Genomic DNA, 23,506 nt, shown 5'->3' on the forward strand with positions numbered 1-23,506 from the left:
GCATTGCATAGTCTGGTTGTTAAATGTTGTGGGTTTTTTTGTAGAATTTAGAACTTTGTCTACTCTGGCAATTGCTGAATAAACAATAGAGTTTAAAAGGTGTTATTCCCTTCCTTACAAAAATATCCGTTTCAGACCAGCATCCCAGTTCTTGCAGTGCTTGGATGAAGACATTCATTGAAGTGCACATAAAATATAGCACATCCACTCGCAACTAAAATTACTACACCATTGAGTATGATGTCTCCAGGAAATCAGATCCAACTTGTGGGCAATGTTATCTAAAAACATATTACATTAAGTAATTAATTGAGATTGATTTTATGAAACTATATGGGAATGTAAGCCCTACTTGTTTGTGTGTCTGAAACAGTAGCTTTTAAATGCCAGGGTTGCTTTATAGTGTATAAAATTTAAGTATGATGGATTGAAGAAGTCCTATGATTTATTTATCAATTCAGGTCTTCATTATCAAACCTCTGTCCCTTGAGTTCTGTCCAGCTGCCTTGCTTTCCTTATTTAATAGATAGAAGAGCCAAGGAGCTGCTTTTTTAACTAGTTACATTGTTTTTGTCTCATTTGGAGTTTTTCCTTTAAAACTTAAATCTGTAAAATAGTCCAAGCATTATCTATCTTCCATGAAACATTTACAGGTTTTTAATACAGATGTTTATAAACTGTGGTCACTCTTTATTGGAATATATTAAAATACCATTAAAGACCTGACCTCAACTTAGAATATTCAGAGGTAAGGTTGCCACTGGAATCTATTTCTATCCTGATCTTATAATTTATACAGTGCCACCAGTATATAAAAATTTATAACAACTATTGAGGACTCTTCATGAAACCCAAAATTGAAACAAGGTCTTGGCAGTTTTTGAGCATGTTCAGCCAAGAATTGCAGCTTTAACTCAGAATATTTTTGTGGATGGAAGCAAAAAGAAAGGATTTTATGAGCATAAACCAAAAATTTGCATTTTTCTCAGTACATATATATAATAGCTACTTTTCAAAGCCAAACAATAAACACAAAAGCAAAAGGTTTCACACTGCAGAATTTAATGCAAAAATATTTCTGGCATCCATATTGTGGGAGGACATTCAAGCCTGCAAAATCAAGAAATATTGGCTGTACACTTGGTCAGCTAATGCATCAAGAAATCAGACAGAATTCAGAGCTCTTTTCAAAGTGGTGCTAAGCTAAGCCATTGAGAGGTTGAGAGCCAACTAGGAGTGAAGATCTCAGTCAACTAATCTCTCCTTCATAGATAAATAGAGAGATAGAGATTGATAGAGATATATCTATATTTCCTGTTGTTCATGATTTTGAAGAGGTTTTGTAATCCTTATCAAAAGTCATATACTGTATTTTATTAAACCCAGAAATCATACTCTGCTCAAGGCTGAAATATACTTCTGATGTAACTGTAGTGTGTAGAGGTAACACGAACAGGAGTGCTCCTGAGAGGCTAGTCCTTCCCTTAATTATATGACCTGGATCAGGGTTACAAAATGTTTTATTTATGGCAATGGCTATTGTACAGTTTAAAAAAATATTATGCAATGAAAATATAACCAGTATTACAAATGACCAACTAATACATCCAGTTCAGAAAACACAAAATTAAAGATGTCTAGGAAGAAAGTCAGGTAGATATTCCTTGTCCACTAGACAGATGTCAGGATTATTCTGCCTCTTGTTGGTCTCTCTCAGTACCTACCATCTCTGAACCTTGAAGGCTTTCTACTCACACCACCACTTCTTAACATATATCCCAATAGTTCCTTCTGTAGTGGCTAGTTTGGTTGTTGAGTTGGATGTCACACCTGGAGCCTGTATTTGCTGTTCCTATTGGTTTCTGTTATCAGGGACTGGGTGAGCATGTTGTTTTTGCCAGCTCAGAAGCACTGTCCGTAGCAGTATGGATGTCCTTAAGAAACAAAGCCAGCGTCCATCATTTTTTAATTTAAATGTTTTCTGTTTCTAACTTGATTATGATGTATGTCCTGTAGATAGAGACAAGGTAGGTGGTCCTTTTATTGGATCAACTTCTGATGGTAGAAGGTACAAGCTTTCACGGTACACAGAGCTCAGACACTCTTCTTCAGGTCTGGAGAAGGGAATCTGTGTCTGAGCTCTGTGTAGCTCAGGTTTGTACCTTCCACCAACAGATGTTGGTCCAATAAAAGATACTACCTCGCCTATCTTGTATCTCTCATATCCTGGGACCAACACGGGTACCACAACACTGCAAACAACTGTAGATAAATATCCAGTTTAAAAACTCTGTCAAAATAGAAATTCCATTCCTGATATCCATTTTGGAAGCTGTTAGCAGAGAAATGGCAACCATTTAATATGTAAAAATAACACACAGCCCCAAGCTCAGTCTGTTGTTTCATGAGCCAGTAGGACCTAGGAGCACTTTGAAGGCAATATGCTCCATCTCTGGGGAGAGCAGGTGCATCAGTGATGAAGCAGCTTTCTTATCTATGCTCAGAATGGCATTAACAGATCTGGGGAAGTAGCCTCTAGCCTGGTCCCCTTTGGCTAGAGAGAGTCTGAAACACCAGGCCTCTGATGGGGTGACAGAAATAAAAGGCAGAAAGTGTGATTATTTTAGAGGATACCACCTCCTTCTAAAAAGACCACAGGTGGTAAGGTTATTGGTCCACCAGGATACTCTCAAACTTTAAAGGCATTCAAAGGACAACAGAAATGGGTAGGATTCCTCAATAACTTTCTCTTAAACTGTGTTATTGCTCTTAATCATTTACTAAATTAAAATGAGGGCAATAGTCTAGGGAACTGTAAACTTTACATATATTGCATTCCTGTAAAATTATGATTTTTTATTGATCAGACAGATTTTATTTGATCCATTTTGCATTTGAAGTTAATATATTAAGGCCAGATTTTGCCATTATTACTCAAAATAAGTAGTACTTTTTTCTATAAGTAGTGCCACTGGAATCGGAGGAACTATACATACTGTAAAGTCCTATTTACCATGAGCAAAGACAATGGAATATGGTCCTAACTTTACTAGAATACTCACATACTGGTTTTAGACACATGCATTTTATGAGAGTCTGGAAAAGACTGACAAAAGATTGTTTTGAGTGGCACCAGTACCAAAAAAGGTCCAGGAGCAGGTTCTTCTTAGGTCTCTACTTTAGATCTAGTGGTTAAGGACTTAAGAATTTCAGCATCATGCCAAACACCATACGGGAGAGATGGCGATATCCTACTGTGACACACTGACTGTATTATTGCTTATTAAAACTCCTTATGAATGTGGCATGAAGTTAGGGTGACCAGATAGAAAATGTGAAAAATCGGGATGGGGAAGGGGAGTACTAGGTGCCCATATAAGACAAAGCCCTGAATATCGGGACTGTCTGTATAAAATCAGGACATCTGGTCACCCTACATAAAGTATATCAGTCACCCTGATGCTGTTTGTTTGTTTGTTCTGTGTGCATTCTCAGGTGGAGATTGAGAAATTGGACTATCATCACTATCTGCCTCTGTTTTTTGATGGGCTTTGTGAAATGACATTTCCCTATGAGTTTTTCGCTCGGCAAGGAATCCATGACATGCTGGAACATGGGGGAAACAAGATTCTTCCAGTCATTCCTCAGCTCATTATCCCAATAAAAAGTGAGTGAGTATGTGGGGGAAAAAAACCAGAAATGAATGTATATAGTGTGACTTTTTGACAAGTAGCTAATTAAGCAATAAAACATGACAGGTTGTGCATTTCTTGGAGATTATTGGAAACCTGAGTAAATTGTGAGGTATGGGGCCAGAAGGCTTGTGCCTTCAATCACCTAATATGTGTAGCTATCCCAGAGAAATGTGCTGTCTGGCATGTATTTTTCTTATTACAGTGTGGATCTTGGTATTTAGAAAATTGAAATGAAGCTTTTACTTGATTTTATTATATTTATTAAATATATCCATCTATTTTATAAAATAGCTCATCTCAAAAGACATGAGACAATAGCAGAAAAAGGTTGGGAATTTTTTTATTTTACAGTTGTATTAACTAGACTTCCCCTTCTACTTATACACACCACACCACCCCCCTCGTTCCCTCCATTCCCATCGCATTCCTCATCAACATGTCTAAATTTGGGCTACTGTTTGTCTCAAGGATGCCTCATTTAAAATTTTTGTTGTTTTACAAAACATTCCTTTTGGAAGTGTTTACAGTTTCAAAAACAGATCTTTATTGAAATGCAGTATGAAAGTTAGAAAGTCGTATAGCAACAGGTAGAATGCTGTTGAAACTCATTTCACTGTAAACACCACATCTTCTAAGTATACATTTCTTTATTTTGCCCTTTCCTGTTTCTTCAGCCCATTAGTTGAGCAGACCACTCCTCTGCATCATCCTTCACCTTCTAGCATGCATTTTGACTTCTGCAAAGATTTTTATTGTATTCAACCTTCCAACCAAAGTTCTTTTGAAATTCCATCAGCGCCTTTCCTTAATTGATCAAAGTCATTACTGCCAATAAACAATAAAACAGCCCTCTCCACTCAGCTGTTGTCTCCACTGTACAGGAGGATGGGATCAGGACCTCAACCAGAGTTCTCCCACATGGAAATGTTGAGCAATAACTAGTCCCTCAGGCCTGGTCTACACTAGGCGTTTATGTCGAATTTAGCACCGTTAAATCGAATTAACCCTGCACCCGTCCACACCACGAGGCTATTTAGTTCGACATAGAGGGCTCTTAAATTCGACTTCTGTACTCCTCCCCAACGAGAGGAGTAGCGCTAAATTCGACATGGCCATATCGAATTAGGCTTGGTGTGGATGGAAATCGACGGTAATAGCTCCGGGAGCTATCCCACAGTGCACCACTCTGTTGACGCTCTGGACAGCAGTCCGAGCTCGGATGCTCTGACCAGCCACACAGGAAAAGCCCCGGGAAAATTTGAATTCCTTTTCCTGTCTGGGCAGTTTGAATCTCATTTCCTGTTTGGACAGCGTGGCGAGCTCAGCAGCAGTAGCAACGATGCAGAGCTCTCCAGCAGAGATGGCCGTGCAATCCCAGAGTAGAAAGAGGGCCCCAGCATGGACTGATTGGGAAGTCTTGGATCTCATCGCTGTGTGGGGCAATGAGTCGGTGCTTTCCGAGCTGCGCTCCAAAAGACGGAACGCAAAGATCTATGAGAAGATCTCTAAAGCCATGGCAGAGAGAGGATACAGCCGGGATGCAACGCAGTGCCGCGTGAAAATCAAGGAGCTGAGACAAGGCTACCAGAAGACCAAACAGGCAAACGGACGCTCCGGATCCCAGCCCCACACATCCCGTTTCTACGAGGCACTGCATTCCATCCTTGGTGCGGTCGCCACCACTACCCCACCACTGACCGTGGACTCTGAGGATGGGATATTGTCCACGGCCGGTTCCTCGGACATGTTAACGGACGGGGAAGATGAGGAAGGAGATGAGGAGGACGAGGCAGTCGACAGCGCTTACCAAGCTGATTTCCCCGACAGCCAGGAGCTCTTCATCACCCATACAGAGATCCCCTACCAACCCTCCCCAGCATGTAACCCGGACACAGATTCAGGGGAAGGATCAAGCGGTAAGTGCTTTAAACATATAAACCTTTATTTTTTACAAAACTTGAATATTAAGACTAATAACAATCTGTGATTCATGATTTCTTCCCCCTGGGCGCTTAAGTAATCAGTAACAACTATTTAAAAAAAATCAAACAGTGTCCGGTTGTGCATGATTGTGCTGCCCAAGCTGCTCCACTCTTTAGTCCCTGTTACTGCAGCTAGATGAAAATCCTGTCTATATGTCCGGGGATAGAGCAGTAGTCCTCCACGGACATCTCCACAAAGCTCTCCTGCAAGTAATGGGATAGCCTGTTCATCAGGTTCCTGGGGAGAGCGGCTTTACTTGGTCCTCCGAAGTACGAGACGTTCCCGTGCCAGGAGACAAGCAGGTACTCTGGTATCAGTGCCTTGCATAGCATGGCGGCATAGGGCCCCGGTCTCTGCAGGCTTTCTCGAAGCATCCTTTGGATCTCGGTGTCCGGGATCCTCATGAGAGTAATGTCGCTCATGACAACCTGCTTTGAATTAGGTAGGGGACTGTTAGTATTGGGACTGCTTGCAACAAGTTCCTTTACAGAACTGTGACCGCTGGTTTACAGCCACGCGGTGGGGGCGGGAGAGGGCCAGCATCCAGGGATCTTTCCCTGGCACATCCGCGAGGGGGTGGGACAGGGCCAGAGTTCCTGCTTGGCCGATTGCTGGCAGCACAGACTGGCAGTGCTTTCAATGTGAAAGGAGGCCAGTGGTACTCCTAAAGTTTTAATCTGCCACAAGTCTACGGCTTACCATGTTTGCCTGCTACAGAGAGTACCGTGTCCTGCCCCGGTTCCCAGATCGGCAGTGCAAAAGCCCAGGCACTGAAGGCGAGGTTCGAAAATTCGACCTTGTCCTCAGTGCGCATGTGATAGGTGTGGTTCATGGTCTTGTTCACAGAGAAAGACTATGTTCTTGATTCACAACTACATTTATCTTTTGGAGGAATTCACTGCCTTTTCCTCATTCCCACAGCCACATCTGCAACTGTCTCCCAACCCAGCCTGGCATCACACTCCCAGAGGCTAGCGCACATTAGGCGGAGGAAGAAGAAGACGCGAGAGGACATGTTCTCAGAACTAATGGGCTGCTCCCGAGCCCAGGCAGCACAGCAGAACCAGTGGAGGGAGAATTTGTCCCAAATGCACCAGACACACATGGAACGTGAGGAGAGGTGGCGGCAGGAAGACCAGCAGGCGACTCAAATGCTGCTTGGACTTCTGAGGGAGCAAACGGACACGCTCCAGCGCCTTGTTGATGTTCTGCAGGAATGGAGGCAGGAGGACAGAGCCCCGCTGCAGTCTATCAGTAACCGCACTCCCCCGCCACCAAGTCCCATACCCCCCTCGCCCAAAGTCCAAAGAAGGAGGGGCGGAAGAGTCCGTGAAAACTCTCACTCCACCCCTGCAGACTGCTCAAGCACCAGAAGGCTGTCATTCCCCAAAATTTGAAAAGTTCTTTTCTGGCCGCCTCACCCAAGCCCCCGTCCAAGTTTCACCCCCCAGTTTCATGTGTGGTTGTTAATAAAAAATACGTTTCTGTTCATTACTGTTTCAGTCAGGCTGTTTTGAGGGAGAGTCTGTCTGAAGGGGGGGAAGGGGCTTGGTAATTGGACAGGACAGTCACCTTTAGCAGGCTACAGAGGCGGGGGCAGGTCCAGCAGCAGGGCACATACACAGTGCAGTGACTAGTTACCCTGGTCAGTCTGGGAGGTGGTTTTCATGTTCTGTGGGGGGCGGGGGGGGGGGTTAGTTGCTCTGTGACTTTGTGGCGGGGGAGGGCAGTTACAGATCGTATGCAGCGGTCCTTGTCCTGGATCACAGAGCCACGCAGCAGGGGATCTGTAACCCTCCTCCCCCTGCCATAAAGTCACATAGCCCCCACATACACGCAGTCCCACTCAGGAGGGCTGGCAGGCTCCGTTGAAACAACCAGTCCGCTACTGTGAATCCTGTCATTCCTGGAGTTTAGAAGGATCATTTGCATCAGTACACTACACCCGCTCCCCACCACAGTCTGCGTCCCCGGTTTCAAAGATTCCCGCGAAAACAGTACTAAAGACAACGGTGTTCAATAACAAAAGTAAAACTGATTTTATTTTTTTGGAAGGGGGTGGAGGGGGTCTCTAACTGGAGAGGATAGTCATCCTTAACTGGGTAAAGAAACGGGGGCAGGTTCAGCTTCTCTGTACAGAAACTTAAAAGTCACTGGTTACCCTGCTCACTGTGGAACCTGGCTTTCAAAGCCTCCCGGATGCACAGCGCGTCCCGCTGGGATCTTCTAATTGCCCGGCTGTCTGGCTGGGCGTAATCAGATGCCAGGCTATTTGCCTCAACCTCCCACCCCGCCATAAAGGTCTCCCCCTTGCTCTCACACAGATTGTGGAGCACACAGCAAGCAGCTATAACAATGGGGATATTGGTTTCGCTGCGATCACAGCGAGTGAGTAAGCTTCTCCATCTCTTGAGACGTCCAAAAGCACACTCCACCACCATTCTGCACTTGCTCAGCCGGTAGTTGAAGAGTTCTTTTTCAGTGTCCAGGGCGCCAGTGTAGGGCTTCATGAGCCAGGGCATTAGCGGGTAGGCTGGGTCCCCAAGGATCACTGTAGGCATCTCCACATCCCCAAGAGTTATTTTGTGGTCCGGGAAGTAAATACCTTCCTGCAGCCGTCTAAACAGACCAGAGTTCCTGAAGACGCGAGCGTCATGAACCTTGCCCGGCCATCCAACGTTGATGTTGGTAAAACGTCCCCTGTGGTCCACCAGTGCTTGCAGCACCATTGAAAAATAGCCCTTTCGGTTGATGTACTGGCTGGCCTGGTGGTCCGGTCCCAGGATAGGGATGTGAGTTCCATCTATAGCCCCACCGCAGTTTGGGAATCCCATCGCGGCGAAGCCATCTATGATGACCTCCACGTTTCCCAGGGTCACTACCTTTGAGAGCAGTACCTTGACGATTGCGTTGGCTACTTGCATCACAACAACCCCCACGGTAGATTTGCCCACGGCAAAGTGGTTCGCGACAGACCGGTAGCTGTCCGGCGTTGCAAGCTTCCAGAGGGCTATGGCCACTCGCTTCTGGACAGTCAGGGCTGCTCGCATCCGGGTGTCATTGCGCTTCAGGGCAGGGGACAGCAACTCACAAAGTTCCATGAAAGTCCCCTTCCGCATGCGAAAGTTTCGCAGCCACTGGGATTCGTCCCAGACCTGCAGCACTATGCGGTCCCACCAGTCCGTGCTTTTTTCCCGTGCCCAGAATCGCCTTTCGACAACATCCACATGACCCATTGTCACCGTGATGTCCTCGGAGCTGGGTCCCGTGCTTTGTTCGAGGTCTGTGCCAGTCTCAGACTTCAGGCCCTCACCGCGGTGGCGTAGCCTCCTCGCCTGGTTTATCTGCATCTGCCTCTGGGAAAGGTGGATGATAACCTGCGAGGCGTTGACAAGTGCCACAACTGCAGCGATGGTCGCAGCGGGATCCATGCTCGCTGTGGCGTCCGCGCTGTCACTGACCCGAAAAGTGCGCGAACTGATTTCCCGCCGGCGCTTTCAGGGAGGGAGGGAGGGCGGTAGTGACAGACGGATGACGACAATTACCCAAAAGCACCCTCGACCCTTTTTTTTTACCCAGAAGGCATTGGCGGCTCGACCCAGAATTCCAATGGGCAGCGGGGACTGCAGGAACTGTGGGATAGCTGCCCACAGTGCACCGCTTCCAATGTCGACGCTTTCCCCGTTAGTGTGGACTCACAAAGTCGAATTACTGTCCTTAGTGTGGACACACAAGTTCGACTTTGCAATATCGATTCCACATATTCGATTTAAGTGAAATCGAAATACCCTCGTAGTGTAGACATACCCTCAGTTAAGCAAATGTATATTACATGGGGAAGCTCAGAATCTCTCTATGTAGACAGAGCCTTAGAATGAAAGTAGAAGCTTCTCTTTTGTCTCTGGTCTTAGAGTGATACCTTGATTGTTCAGTCAGAAAGGCAGGAACATGAAATTGTTATCTGGCTTATTTTGTGGAGAAGATTCATTCAGCATCAGGAGGGAAAGATGGGTGGGATCCTCTGGGTGAACAGAGAGCCACCGTGGAGTAGATTCACTGCAGGACGAACTAAGTCAAGCAGAACTCTGGGAACAAGAAAAAGAGGAGACCATTTAGTTGGGACCTAATAATATCAAAATATGTGTATTTTAAGGACCAGGATTGGTCTTTTATTCACCTTAATATTCTCCTTTAAAAAAAAAAGATTAATTAAACTCTGGCTGTACTTTAATGTACTCCTAGATTTTGTTTGAGGGGGATATAATTTCAAAATGCTAACAGGAGCAATCGTTTTAAAAGTGACACAGTACTGTAGGAACTAAGTGCAAGGTGGCTCAGGTTCCTGAAGGAATTACGAAAACCCTCCAATTATCGTTTAGTTCCTCTGTTTGAGGAGAGAGGCTATTAAGTGAGCAGTTTTGTCATTTTTATTAAGTATTTAAAATTGTATTGTTGGTTATCAAGATATATTTGAATATAGGAAACGTTCAAGTATGTTTTTAGTAATAAAACATGAAGCTTCTTGAAACTGTGAAAGCATCTGCAGGAAGGAGACTCTTAACATGATGGCTGCAAGCTCCATAGTCAGGACTTAACAGAATCCTGTGGGGACTGCGGACCCACTGTACTTTAAAGTGACTACACAGTAGCTTAAGCTACTACACAATTTTCAGCCTTATAGAGAGATATCAACATATAAATATATATGTGGGACTGAGAGAGAGCCTTTTAAACAGTATCATAATTTTGGCAAGTTGAAAACATTCAAGAACATACTAGTTTATTTTCTTTGTTTTCAATTTTATTTCAGTGTACAGTCATTACTTTCATTTTTATTCCTTTTATCAGTTTTAAAAATTGTGGAGTCCATATATCTTTTACTAAGAAGGGCTTTCTCCTTCATTAATACCAACATTAATGTCAAAAAGGGCATTGTCCTCCCAGGCAAATAGAGTAGATACCTATAATACACTTTAAATTTGCTATGAGTATGTACTGTAGTTACAGCTATAGATTTGTGTGATCCTGCTACCTCCACAATAAACTCAGTTGTCTTTTGAACTCACTGCAGTCTCTCAAGTGTCCTCATCAGTGAGTTATATCTGACTAATCAGCTGTCTCCTACATCACTCCATTTGTTTTACTCTTTTTTTCCCTCAGTGGCAATATGGTAAAGAAGATTGTTAGGCAAGAGCGTATTTTTGGGAGTGGGAGAGAGACAAAAAAGTCTATAAATAGAGACTTTTTATAAAAAGTTTTCCCTCCCCCATGTGCATCAAAGAATAGCAGTGAAGGGCTGCTTTCTAAAAGACATTTAAAATGTGGCATAGAAGTACTGTATCATATTTGTAATGCTTTTAAAGAGCAATTTATCCTTCTCCTGCCCTACATGTTCTTGCTTAACACAGTTCATAATTTTGACTAGTACAAACCCAAGCTGAAAAATATTAATCAGCATATGAAAATCACTTCCTTCATAACAATTTCTCTCCAATAGTATAGTTAGGCAATGGCTGAAGATAAGCAAGATAGTGATAACAAAAAATTGAATCAATTTATTACTCTAATGCATGACACAGGATTAAAATAATATGGATGAATGCAGGTTAGGTACAAATATAATTGCCTTTCATCATTTCACACCTTTGAAAGACGGTCTGTCCAAACTCCTTGTAAAAATATTTTTATAACGCTTTATAACAATTCAACAACATGGAAGAAATTCAAAACAAGAAAGAATGACTTATCAGGAAAGATTAAAATATATGTCATCTTGCAGTGACACAGTCTACCAATACAGTGTTTGATGGGTATAAAAACAAGGTAAAACAAATTATTTAAAGGTATTCAAAATAGATACACCTACTAGTGATATCATCCAACTAAAAGAATATCAGGAAAAGTTTCCTAAAACAAAGGCTGTAGACCCTTCATTATCTTCCAAGGGAAGTGGAGAAAGTCCAATTGCATTAATCATCTAGACTGGAAATGGATCAAGCATTTGAGAATATGCTGCAGGGAATTTTCCTGAGTTGGCCACGAGATGGACAAGTTGACCAAATGAGCAGTGGGTGAGTGCTTCACTCCAGTACTTGTGTTCCATCACTTCTTGAACTGCCATAATGTGCCATTCCCACTCACCAAAAAAGTGGAACAGTATCCCAGAGCATTCCAGCAGGACGCAAGCACTGCAAATGAGTCTTTTCCATCTCTACATTCGATGATAAAGAATACATTTCACAAAGTCACACTGGAATAATTCTCCCTTCCTCTGATAGAAAAGCTCAAATTCTTCATTCCAAATTTAAGCCCCCTGAATCTCTGGAATAATTTCACAAAAAAGGTATCTTGCAGAATTACTGTGCAAGTTTTGATGCATAATACATAGTGGAATATCTTCACACTTGTGAGGCAGGAGAATATTTTTATCCTCATATTACCGATGGAGAAAGAGAGGTAGAAAAAGATTAATCTTGCCTCGGGTCACAAAGTGTGGCAGAGATAGGAATACAATCCAGATCTCACACATCTCTGGACTGTGCCCTAGAAAGACCATCTGACCAAAACAAAAATGTACCACGAGAGCTTTGAATCCAACATGAGTTCCCAATTTGTATCCATTTATGTATTCAGGATATAATTAAAATAGTAATGCAAAAACCCCTGATTCTCAATTATTTTGTTCCAGTGTTTGGCACAGAGGGGACAAACCTGCCTTTAAGCAATATTTGTGTTTCCTTATTTTCAGTTACAGTTGCCCTGAGGCTGCACTAATTTACAATCAGGTGGATCATGGCCCCTAGTTGCCATGGGCAGCCAAGGATAGAACAAAACTGGATGGCTATTGTAGTATTTACTTAGCAATAACAACAAGGAGTCTGGTGGCACCTTAAAGACTAACAGACTCCTTGTTGTTTTTGTAGATACAGACTAACACGGCTACCCCCTGATACTTAGCAATGGAAAGCTAGTGTTTTAGCTTCCTATCTAATCATTAAAGGAGTATGTAAAATTCCTTTTTGATAGCTATTCTGTTTCAAAATTGTTGCTTTAAATCTTAGGGTATGTCTACACCCAGCTGCTAGTTCGGCGGCTGGCAATCGAAGTTCTGGGTTCGACTTATCGCGTCTTGTCTGGACGCGATAAGTCGAACCAGGAAGTACTCGCCGTCGACTGCGGTACTCCAGCTAGACGAGAGGAGTACCGCGGAGTCGACGGGGGAGCCTGCCTGCCGCGTGTGGACCGAGGTAAGTTCGAACTAAGGTACTTCGAACTTCAGCTACGTTATTCACGTAGCTGAAGTTGCGTACCTTAGTTCGATTTGGGGGTTTAGTGTAGACCAAGCCTTAGATTAGCCAGAATAAATTATAAATAACGTTTGAATAATAATGTACAAAAATGTAATGCACGTGGACTGTTACTTTAAGAAGCAGTAACTGCACCCATGTATAGTCCACTTTAGATATTCTGTAGATGCCTGAGAAGCTAAGTCTTTGTATTAGATATTTTATTGTACAACAGAATTCATATTGCTCTTTAAAAATGTAACTTAGATGGAAATACTGCTACAACACAATTTCATTTAGAAGAGTAACGTTGCTGATTGAGTCAGAAGTGAACCAGTTCCATCTCAAACAGCTGTGGAATTTCAGTCTGAGAGGCTGTGTTACCACGCTCAAACATTTCTGCTGTGACAGGCTAGATCAAGGATATCTTAAGCTTTGCTGAAACTCAATTTCACTAAGGAAAAATAGCTTTTTATAGGTTTTAGATATAGAGAAATATGTGAGAAAAGAGCTGAACAGTCCTCCATAGTCTGACCTACAGAGTTCTTTCTAATGTCCTCATAGATCTCTGAATTAATGTGATTGTTTCCTCTGACTCCCCATTGTATTGATCTGTAAAATGTTGGTTCATTTCATGGGCAATAATATAGTTATTTTAAATTTAGTATTAAATCAGGGTCACTGTTGCATAAAGCATGTGAGGCTGTAGTTATTACTGTTAGCCACTACTAAAAGTGGATTTGCACTGTAGTATTATTTTCCCTTGGATATCTTCATATTATTGAGTAGCTTGGTGATATTGTACACCTCCCTCTTTTATAGAAAGCTTAAACCATATTTATGCAATGTGCTCCTAGATCTACCTTCCTTGACTGGACATTTTTACCCTCCAATAAAGTATACCTTTAATAAATTGACATCTTTCTGTTTATTAACTATAGTCCTAAAGAAAAAAATCCTGACTCTATTAAAATCAGAGATTGAAAACTAATTCTGAACAAACGTCCTCTTTTTTTGAAGACATGGCTTGCATTCAAAGAAAGCAAAAGTCTTTGATTTTTGTTTTTCCTGATTCTGAAATATTGAAGCATTTACATCCAATAGCTGGGGAAAAAAAGTATGTTGGCAATTACCAGGCTTAGATTGGATTCTGCAGCTCAGAAAATGTTACTTCAGCATTTCCAGATATTGTAGGGTGTTTTTTTTTTTTCTTATTACCTCCTATCTTAAATTTACTTCCATCCTCTAACCACTACAAAATTACCTGACCTGTTCCACAGGAAAAGCTTCATCCAAAACTGACTGTCATCTCACCCACATTTGGAGGGTGAAATCTGCAAATTAACTGTGTCATCCAATCAACCTTTAATACTTATGAGGGCTGGGGTTAGAAATAGAGTGGAAAGAGGACTTTGTGTGGTAGAAATAGAAGGGGGGGAGAGGTAATTGCAGGAAAATAGAGACAAAAAGGGGAGAGGAGGAGAGAAATCATTGAAACATATGAATGGGGGAGGTGGGAGGAGGCCAAATCAGGAAAAAGAGATAATGTAAAGAAAGATTAACCTCAGGGAAAACATGGAAAAAGAGTGGAAAAAAATTCAGCAAGTTAGAGGGGAAAGTAAGAAATCAGGTGGAAAAGGGAGAGAGAACAAAGAAAGCTTAATCATTTTTTAAACTTACGGAAAGTTAGCTTTGTACAATATTTTGCTATCTGTATTAAAATATTTGTGTAAATGAACATTTTCCCAGCTTTGGAAGAGGAGGGGTTGACACCCCTTCCTACATCTGGCCCTCTTTGGATGCTATAAAGCACACTTGTTTTCTTTTTGAAAAGTTAACAGAAATGCTATTGGAAGGATTATCCAGGTAATACATAGGGAAGGATTAACTGCCTTATTAAAATCATTCAAGATATTGCTGTTGGGACGTGAGTACTGTCTTGGTGGTAGAGACTGAGGATATATCTACATTGCAACTAAAAACCCATGACTGGCCCATGCCAGCTAGCTTTTTACTCACGGGGCTTGAGCTGCAAGCTGTTGGAGCTCTGGTTGGAGCTTAGACTCCAGGACCCTGCAAGGTGGGAGGGCCCTGGGGTTGGGGCTGCAGCCAAAGCCTGAATGTCTACATTGCAGTTAAACAGCCCTGCAGCCTGAGCCCCGTGAGCCTGAGTCAGCTGTCACAAGCCAGCCGCGAGTATCTAATTGCAGTGTAGACATACCCTGAGAGTCAGAAATCATAGCCCTTGATCCATCAATGCAATTAGATATGTATGTAACTGAAGTTAATTTGGACTACTCATATGCTTAAGTGTTTTGCTGGATCAGGGCTCGAATTCTGTTCCCAGCTTGGTCAATAATTCACTGTCTGACCTTAGCATTTCTGTGCCTCAGTTTACTCCTATATAAAATTGGCATACTTCCTTAGTGTGAGTGTTTTGTGCTGAAAGGTGCTATTAGTGGGGGAGGAGTTGCAAGCCTGAGCAAATGTATTTTTCAGAGGTTATGTATCATTTGCTCTTTAAACTTTACTTTTTCATGAATTTTCCACTATTTAATGAAGTTAGACTGTAATATCTAAGACAGTAAGTGCTTGGGGTTTAAAATCAACAAAATTAAGTATGCCACAACAATAGACGTTTCTTTGCTCCATGGGCTCGTTACCCTGCAGGAGAACTGATCTACATCATCTTGTCCCACTCTTATAGAGGAGAATTCTGCTTAAGGCAAAGAATCTGCTAAAACAAATGCTGCTTCTACCAGTATGTGGGAGGTGAGGAATGCAAAACGAGACAGGCTTCAGTCTTTGGTCTTGAGAACTGTTGTATTAATTTAGATGGAATATATAGGCCCAAAGAGTCAAAAGTGTTAACGTGACCCAGTCCACTGTCCAACATTAAACAGTTTTAAACAAGGTTCAGCATTTGGTATACAGTGATTTTAGCCTGCTTAGTATGATGGCAAACACACTATTATAAATCTTAACTTTTTTATTAAAGGTACAGAAAAGAAGGAAAAGACATTGGAACACTTGTAATGTAAAGTACTAAATAAGCCTTTTATTTTAACTATTCCCCTTGTTCACTCTTCTTTTAGCTGGAGAGAGCTTTTAGAAGGAGAAAACTCTTGTTTGACAGCAAAGGTAGAAAATGCAGCTTCTGTCTCTTGTGTTGACTTGCACTTGCAATCTCACTGCTGGAAAAACACAGGCCCAGCACATGCTCTTATCAGCCACTCCAAGACCTGGCAAACTTGTGCCAACATTGGGCTGTTTAGGGAATTGCATTTAGCCACCTTTCTGGTCACAGTCTTACATCAGGGTTACAAAAGATACAATCTTGGCTGACTAAGCAAGACTATTAGACAGAAGGAAAAAGGAGAGGGATAGAAAAGAAAATCAGAGGGAAAGAAAAGAACACACTGCAGGGTAGTGGGAGGAGACAAAGGCTACGTCTACACTACCCGCCTGAATCGGCGGGTAGAAATCGATCTCTCGGGGATCGAATTATCGCGTCTCGTCGGGACGCGACATTCGATCCCCGAATCGACGCTTGTACTCCACCAGGGGAGGTAGGAGTAAGCGCCGTCGACGGGGGAGCCGCGGAGGTCGATTTGCCACCGTCCTCACAGCGGGGTAAGTCGGCTCCGATACGTCGAATTCAGCTACGCTATTCGCGTAGCTGAATTTGCGTATCTTAATTCGAACCCCCCCCCCCCCTGTAGTGAGGACGTAGCCTAAGTCTCACATTCCAGGAGATGGTTGGGATTCAACTGGATCTAGTGGAGGTGGTGATATCTACCTTTCTCTCTTTGGTCTAGTCTGGTCAGCACATCATTCAGGTTTGGGATGAAGAAAGTCCAGTGTCCCAGGAGATGGTGAGGGTGACAGCTATGATAGAGAAGCCTTCTCCTTCCCCTTTGTTTGTCTTGTAGTAGCCTTCATCCATGTTTTTCCCTGAAAATCTCTTTTTGTGAACCCCAAAAGGGGAGTGATGGGAGGAATGGTCCATTCACTTGTTATTTTATTCATCAATTAGGCCTAAAATTTGACATAGACTCATAGACTTTAAGGTCAGAAGGGACCAATATGGTCATCTAGTCTGACCTCCCGCATGATGCAGGCCACAAAAGCTGACTCACCCACAACAGAATCTTCCAGCCTGCGACCCCTGCCCTATGCTGCGGAGGAAGGCGAAAAACCTCCAGGGCCTCTGCCAATCTACCCTGGAGGAAAATTCCTTCCCGACCCCAAATATGGCGATCAGCAGAACCCCGAGCATACAGGCAAGATTCTACAGCCGGACTCTCATTTTACCCGCGATGGCCCGTTAATGCCTATTTGACTAAAATCACATTATCCCATCAAACCATTCCCTCCATAAACTTATCAAGCCTAATCTTGAAGCCAGAGAGGTCCTTTGCCCCCACCGTTTCCCTCGGAAGGCTGTTCCAAAATTTTACCCCTCTGACGGTTAGAAACCTTCGTCTAATTTCAAGCCTAAACTTCCCCACGGCCAGTTTATATCCATTCGTTCTCGTATCCACATTACTACTAAGCTGAAATAATTCCTCTCCCTCCTTGGTATTAATCCCTTTGATATATTTAAAGAGAGCAATCATATCCCCCCTCAGCCTTCTTTTGGTTAGGCTAAACAAACCGAGCTCCTCGAGTCTCCTTTCATAGGAAAGGTTTTCCATTCCTCGGATCATCCTAGTGGCCCTTCTCTGTACCCGTTCCAGTTTGAGTTCATCCTTTTTAAACATAGGAGACCAGAACTGCACACAGTACTCCAAATGAGGTCTCACCAGCGCCTTGTATAACGGAAGCAGCACCTCCCTGTCCCTACTAGAAATACCTCGCCTAACGCATCCCAAGATCGCATTAGCTTTTTTCACAGCCACGTCACATTGCCGACTCATAGTCATCCTGCGATCAACCAGGACTCCGAGGTCCTTCTCCTCCTCCGTCACTTCCAACCTATGCGTCCCTAACTTATAACTAAAATTCTTGTTAGTCATCCCTAAATGCATCACCTTACACTTCCCACTATTAAATCTCATCCTATTATTGTTACTCCAATTTACAAGGTCATCCAAGTCTCCCTGCAAAATATCCCGATCCTTCTCCGAATTGGCAATACCTCCCAACTTTGTGTCATCCGCAAACTTTATCAGCCCACTCCTACATTCGGTTCCGAGGTCAGTAACGAATAGATTAAATAAAATCGGACCCAAAACCGAACCTTGAGGAACCCCACTGGTGACCTCCCTCCAACCCGACAGTTCCCCTTTCAGTACTACCCGCTGCAGTCTCCCCTTTAACCAGTTCTTTATCCACCTCTGGATTTTCATATCGATCCCCATCTTTTCTAATTTAACCAGTAATTCCTCGTGCGGCACAGTATCAAACGCTTTACTAAAATCTAGGTAAATTAGATCCACCGCATTTCCTTTATCTAGAAGGTCTGTTACTTTCTCAAAAAAGGAGATCAAGTTGGTTTGGCACGATCTTCCTTTCGTAAACCCATGTTGTAATTTGTCCCAATTGCCATTCACCTCAAGGTCCTTAACTACTTTTTCCTTCAAAATTTTTTCCAAGACCTTGCATACTACAGAAGTTAAACTAACAGGCCTGTAGTTACCCGGGTCACTTTTTATCCCCTTCTTGAAAATAGGAACCACATTAGCTATTTTCCAGTCCATCGGTACCTCCCCCGAGTTTACAGATTTATTAAAAATTATCGCCAAGGGGCTTGCAATTTCTCGCGCCAGCTCCTTCAATATTCTAGGATGAAGATCATCCGGTCCACCCGATTTAGTCCCATTTAGCTGGTCAAGTTTGGCTTCCACCTCTGATACTTTAATGTCAATTGCCCCTCCTTTATTCCCCTCTGTCCCGCTCCCTCTATTCCTAAGCCCTTCATTAGCCTTATTAAACACCGATGCAAAATATTCATTTAGATATTGTGCCATGCTTAGATTGTCCTTAATCTCCACTCCATCTGCAAGCTTCAGCGGCCCCACTTCCTCTTTCTTTGTTTTCTTCCTATTTATATGGCTATAAAACCTCTTACTATTGGATTTAATTCCCCTCGCGAGGTCCAACTCTACACGGCTTTTGGCCTTTCTCACCGCATCCCTACATGCTCTGACCTCAATAAGGTAGGTTTCTTTGCCGATCTCTCCTCTCTTCCATTCTTTGTACGCTTTCTGTTTTTTCTTAATCGCCCCTTTGAGACGCCCGCTCATCCAGCTGGGTCTAATTCCCCTGCCTACTGACCGTTTCCCCTTTCTCGGGATACAGGCCTCGGACAGCTCGTGCAACTTCAGCTTGAAATAATCCCAGGCCTCATCTGCCTTTAGCTCTCTAAGTATGTTAGCCCAATCCACTTCCCTAAGTAGTTGCCTTAATTTATTATAGTTGGCCTTTTTGAAATCGTAAACCTTAGTCACAGTCATAGTTTTATTTCTGTTAACCCTTCCATTTAGTTTAAACCAAATTAGCTCATGGTCACTCGAGCCAAGGTTGTCCCCTACAACCATTTCCTCAACGAGGTCCTCACTACTCACCAGCACCAAATCTAAAATGGCATCCCCCCTCGTCGGTTCAGCTACTACTTGATGAAGGAATTCATCTGCTAGCACGTCTAGAAACATCTGAGCCCTATTATTGTTACTAGCATTTGTTCCCCAATCTATGTCTGGGAAGTTAAAGTCCCCCATGATCACACAGCTCTTATTAGTTTTTACTTCCTTAAAAACATTAAATAGTTCTCTGTCCGCATCCAGGCTAGATCCCGGCGGTCTATAGCACACCCCAAGCAGTATCTCAGGGGAGGCTCTAGTAGTTCTTTTACCCAGTGTAATTGTTGCCCAGACAGACTCCGTCTTATCCATTCCATCACTTATTATTTCTTTACATTTTAGCTCATTATTGACATACAATGCCACACCCCCACCTTTACCTTTTTTCCGGTCATTCCTAAACAGCACATACCCTTCCATACCTGTACTCCAGTCATGACTACAGTTCCACCACGTTTCGGTTATTCCTACGATATCAGGTTTCATTTCTTGGACCAGGAGCTCCAATTCCTCCATTTTGTTACCTAGGCTTCTCGCATTGGTGTATAAACATCTTACCATATGCTGTCTATCCTTTCTCCCATTAGTTATGCACTTTGGTACGGACCCAGTAGTGTCCATCTGCCCCCTCCTTCTTATGAATTTTAGTTCATTCATTTTTGGTTCTTAACTCCTTTTGATTACAAGGCATGATTTTTTAACAGTTTTTGTGTTCTATTAGTAGGCCTTTTTGTTAGGACTAATTTTTTTTTCTCCCTTTGTACCTTTTCTCCATCAACATAGGTTATTGTGACATTTTATGAAATTTTACTTATTTTTTATAGTTGAGCTCACAATTAGGGTAAATTTGTAGGCCCAATTATTACAACAGGCAGGAAAACAAAATGGAAATTGTCAGCACAAGCTTTTTAATATGGATTCTCAGGTAAGTGCCTTTTGAAAAGTGGCTTTAAACTGAGGAAAGTGAAGCTCAAAGCAATAAGAAGCAAATTATTAAAATACTTAAAAATAACAAAAATAACCAAATTTGTTATGTTTTGAGAGGAAAATAGAAAATTGGAGAATCCAATTCAATTCTTCAATGTCTGGGTTCTCAATATTCTATCTGGAAAAAAGGGCTCTAACCTGATCAACTTTATTAAAAACATCTAGTCTGATATATTAAAACTAGATCTCCAAGAGGATCCACTCTATAGTGTGTGTTTGTATGGGGAATGTTAGCTGCATTCCCTTGTGTACGAAGCCTATTAATACCAAAGAAAGTGACATTGTGAATTTTACAATATCTGACATCTGAGACTGACACAGGAGATACAGGAGCCTCCAAAGTGCCAGACAACAACAAAACATCAACATAGATGTCTCCCAGGTCTTTATCGCCCAGATGTTGGATCTATTGCTCAAGGAAAAAGAAAAGAGTTGAACAATGGAAAACAGTTTCTAGCAGGGAATGAACAAACTGCATTGCTTTTATCTAGCCAAGCTGTGAGTTAACAAACAAAACAAAACAAAAAAACCCCAAAAAACAATATATATATTTTGGAACAAATTTCATCTTTACAACTCTTAGAACAAATAAATGAATACTAGATTAGTGGAGAATTTGAAAATTCTGAACTTGCAGCCACTGGTAATAAAGTGTAATAACTGAAAATTTTCCCTGAAAATTTGCAGTGAATTGTTTTGTTATATATTGAACTCAGGGTTGTTGGTTTTTTGTTTGTTTGTTTTTACTAATTTTAATAAGTAGCAGTACTGGAAAATACCCCCTAAACAGAAAGTGCTGCAAACGTACTTTAAAAATCCAGATATATCTATTACTGTGCTTTAAATGTAAAGGAGGAAAAATTGGGCTTATCCATTTTAAAATCAAATATTTATCCTCTGTTTTATTTAATATTGCTTTCTCATAGTTACTGTAAACTTCAGAAAAATTGTTAATCATGTGAGGGATTCATTAAAACACGTACAAAATTTTCTGAAGTAAAACTAACTTAACTAGATAAGCAGCACAATCCAAAGTGTTTTACAAAGGTTGGAAAACCTGTAACTTTTACCTAGTTTAAGTGTGGATCCATAGACTGAGGTATTTCCATGGGAAAGATTATAGGGACTCCCTTAATCTATGTTCTTATCACTGTAGTATCTGAGCAGCTCCTTCTGAAGAAAAGTGCAGCCAAAGCACAAGTCACACAGTCAAACAGCACTACATCCATCTTCAATTATAGGACAATACAATTCATTGTAACCCACCCCACAAACACATAGGAAACAGTTCTTTCTTTCTTCCTAAAATCGCTGCTCAGCAGAATCCCACAATCAAATTAGTACAGTGCAGGCGTGCTGAGCAGAAAGAAGCTACCTACCATTAGGGGAATGGAGTCCTCTAAGTAGCAATTAGGAAATGGAAGGATGTCTTTTAACTATCAAGCAGTCAGAATAGACTGGTCATTGACTTATTTGCTTTGTTGAGAGCTGTAAGGGTCCCGCCTTGTTCAGCAGATTCCAAGAACACGAGACAGTAGCTCAGGTTGCTTTCTCAATAAGAGTACTTTTGATAGCTTACATTTTCTTCAGCTCCTTGAGGAGTATATAGTGAGTCTCGTCCAAACACTTTCACAGAGGCCTGGTTGCAGACATTTTAAGATTAACATCATGGCTCTATATACTGCTGCTAGCACTTCCACACATCCTTCAGTTCTGGCAAACCTCAGAAAGCATTAAGGTTCTCCAGAGTATGTGGACACTGTGGAAGCACACTTATTTCAGATACTACAGTTGAATGCCTCCTCCTTTGGTTAGTGTGGAAGAATGCAGTGACAGTAATTCACAGAAAATAATTACTAGATTAAGAAATTAAACAGATTTACCTCATCTGTTCCTAATTGAAATATTGGGGCAGATACTGACCCTAATTATATTTTTATATAGTGCCTGGCATAATGGAGCCCAGAGTTGGCTGAGGTGGTTATGCATACCAAGCATAAATGTTTAGTAATGAAAGTTGTACAGGCAACTTGATCTTACTTTTGATACTTACAAGCATTTCCCTATTTCGCATTGCAGTATTCTAAAATTTAGAGGCCTCCAAGCTTGAGTGTGTGTATGCTATTCTATTCAAATTCTTATACCAGACCCATCACCATGGCAGTGGACATCATAAGCCAATTCTTTCTTTTGCTGCATATGTGTTGCTACCATTGAAATTAATAGGAATTTCACAAGTGTAGCTCTTTTCTATTAGTGGAACTGTCTATTAGGGATGTATTCTACACTTTGTGCATGTATGGAAAATAAAGTTAGCATTTAAGGAAAGTATCTATGCAAATTGAAAGGATACGTATTCCCTTAGTTTTTCCATGAATCTGTTTTATAGACAGCTGCAGTTAGATTTAATGTTAAATATTTTTTTGCTACTTTGATTGCAATTCTGAGCCTAGCTTATGATTCTAGGTGATGGCAGCAGAAGTGAAAATTTAGTTCTTTGAAGGCCTCTATGCATTCCCATTAATGGGACTCAGGACCTCTAGCACTGAGCTGTGGAAATGTATAGACAAGCCACATCCACTGGGGGGTGCAGTAGTGCTCTTTCATTAGGATGATATAATTGGCTCAGTCTATATACAGGAGCATGCTGCCTGGCCCACCTCAATTCCTTCTTTGCTGAGAGCTAATGGAACTACCTCTCCTGTCTCTGAGGGTAGTTAGCCTGTTTTCTTCAAATAGTTTGTTAGTTAGCTAGCTAGAACTCTTGGCCTTTGGTTACCTCTGAGATCATGTTGGGTCCTGAAACCTCTACAGGATTTAAAAGATGTGCAACATGCTCAGCTATCTACCCTGCGACAGACTCATGGATTTGGTGCCTGGTGTGCTTGGGAGAATTGCACATGGTATCCCATTGCACTATTTGCCTAGCTTTTACTCCTCAGACATAAAAGAACAGGCAGCTCAGGCCAGG

General features: G+C 42.1%; 1 protein-coding gene across 1 annotated transcript in view; it reads left to right on the forward strand.

Annotated features, from left to right (window-relative positions):
• The window catches only part of PACRG (parkin coregulated), a 464,395-nt gene that overhangs the window by 282,191 nt on the left and 158,698 nt on the right, over positions 1 to 23,506 (forward strand). Inside the window, exon 3 of the mRNA XM_065401832.1 lies at positions 3,496 to 3,667. Within this exon, the coding sequence (XP_065257904.1) occupies positions 3,496 to 3,667 (172 nt within the window). The remainder of the gene's footprint in view (positions 1 to 3,495; positions 3,668 to 23,506) is intronic.

This window comes from Emys orbicularis, chromosome 3, assembly GCF_028017835.1.
Source record: "Emys orbicularis isolate rEmyOrb1 chromosome 3, rEmyOrb1.hap1, whole genome shotgun sequence".
Lineage (NCBI taxonomy): Eukaryota > Metazoa > Chordata > Testudines > Emydidae > Emys > Emys orbicularis.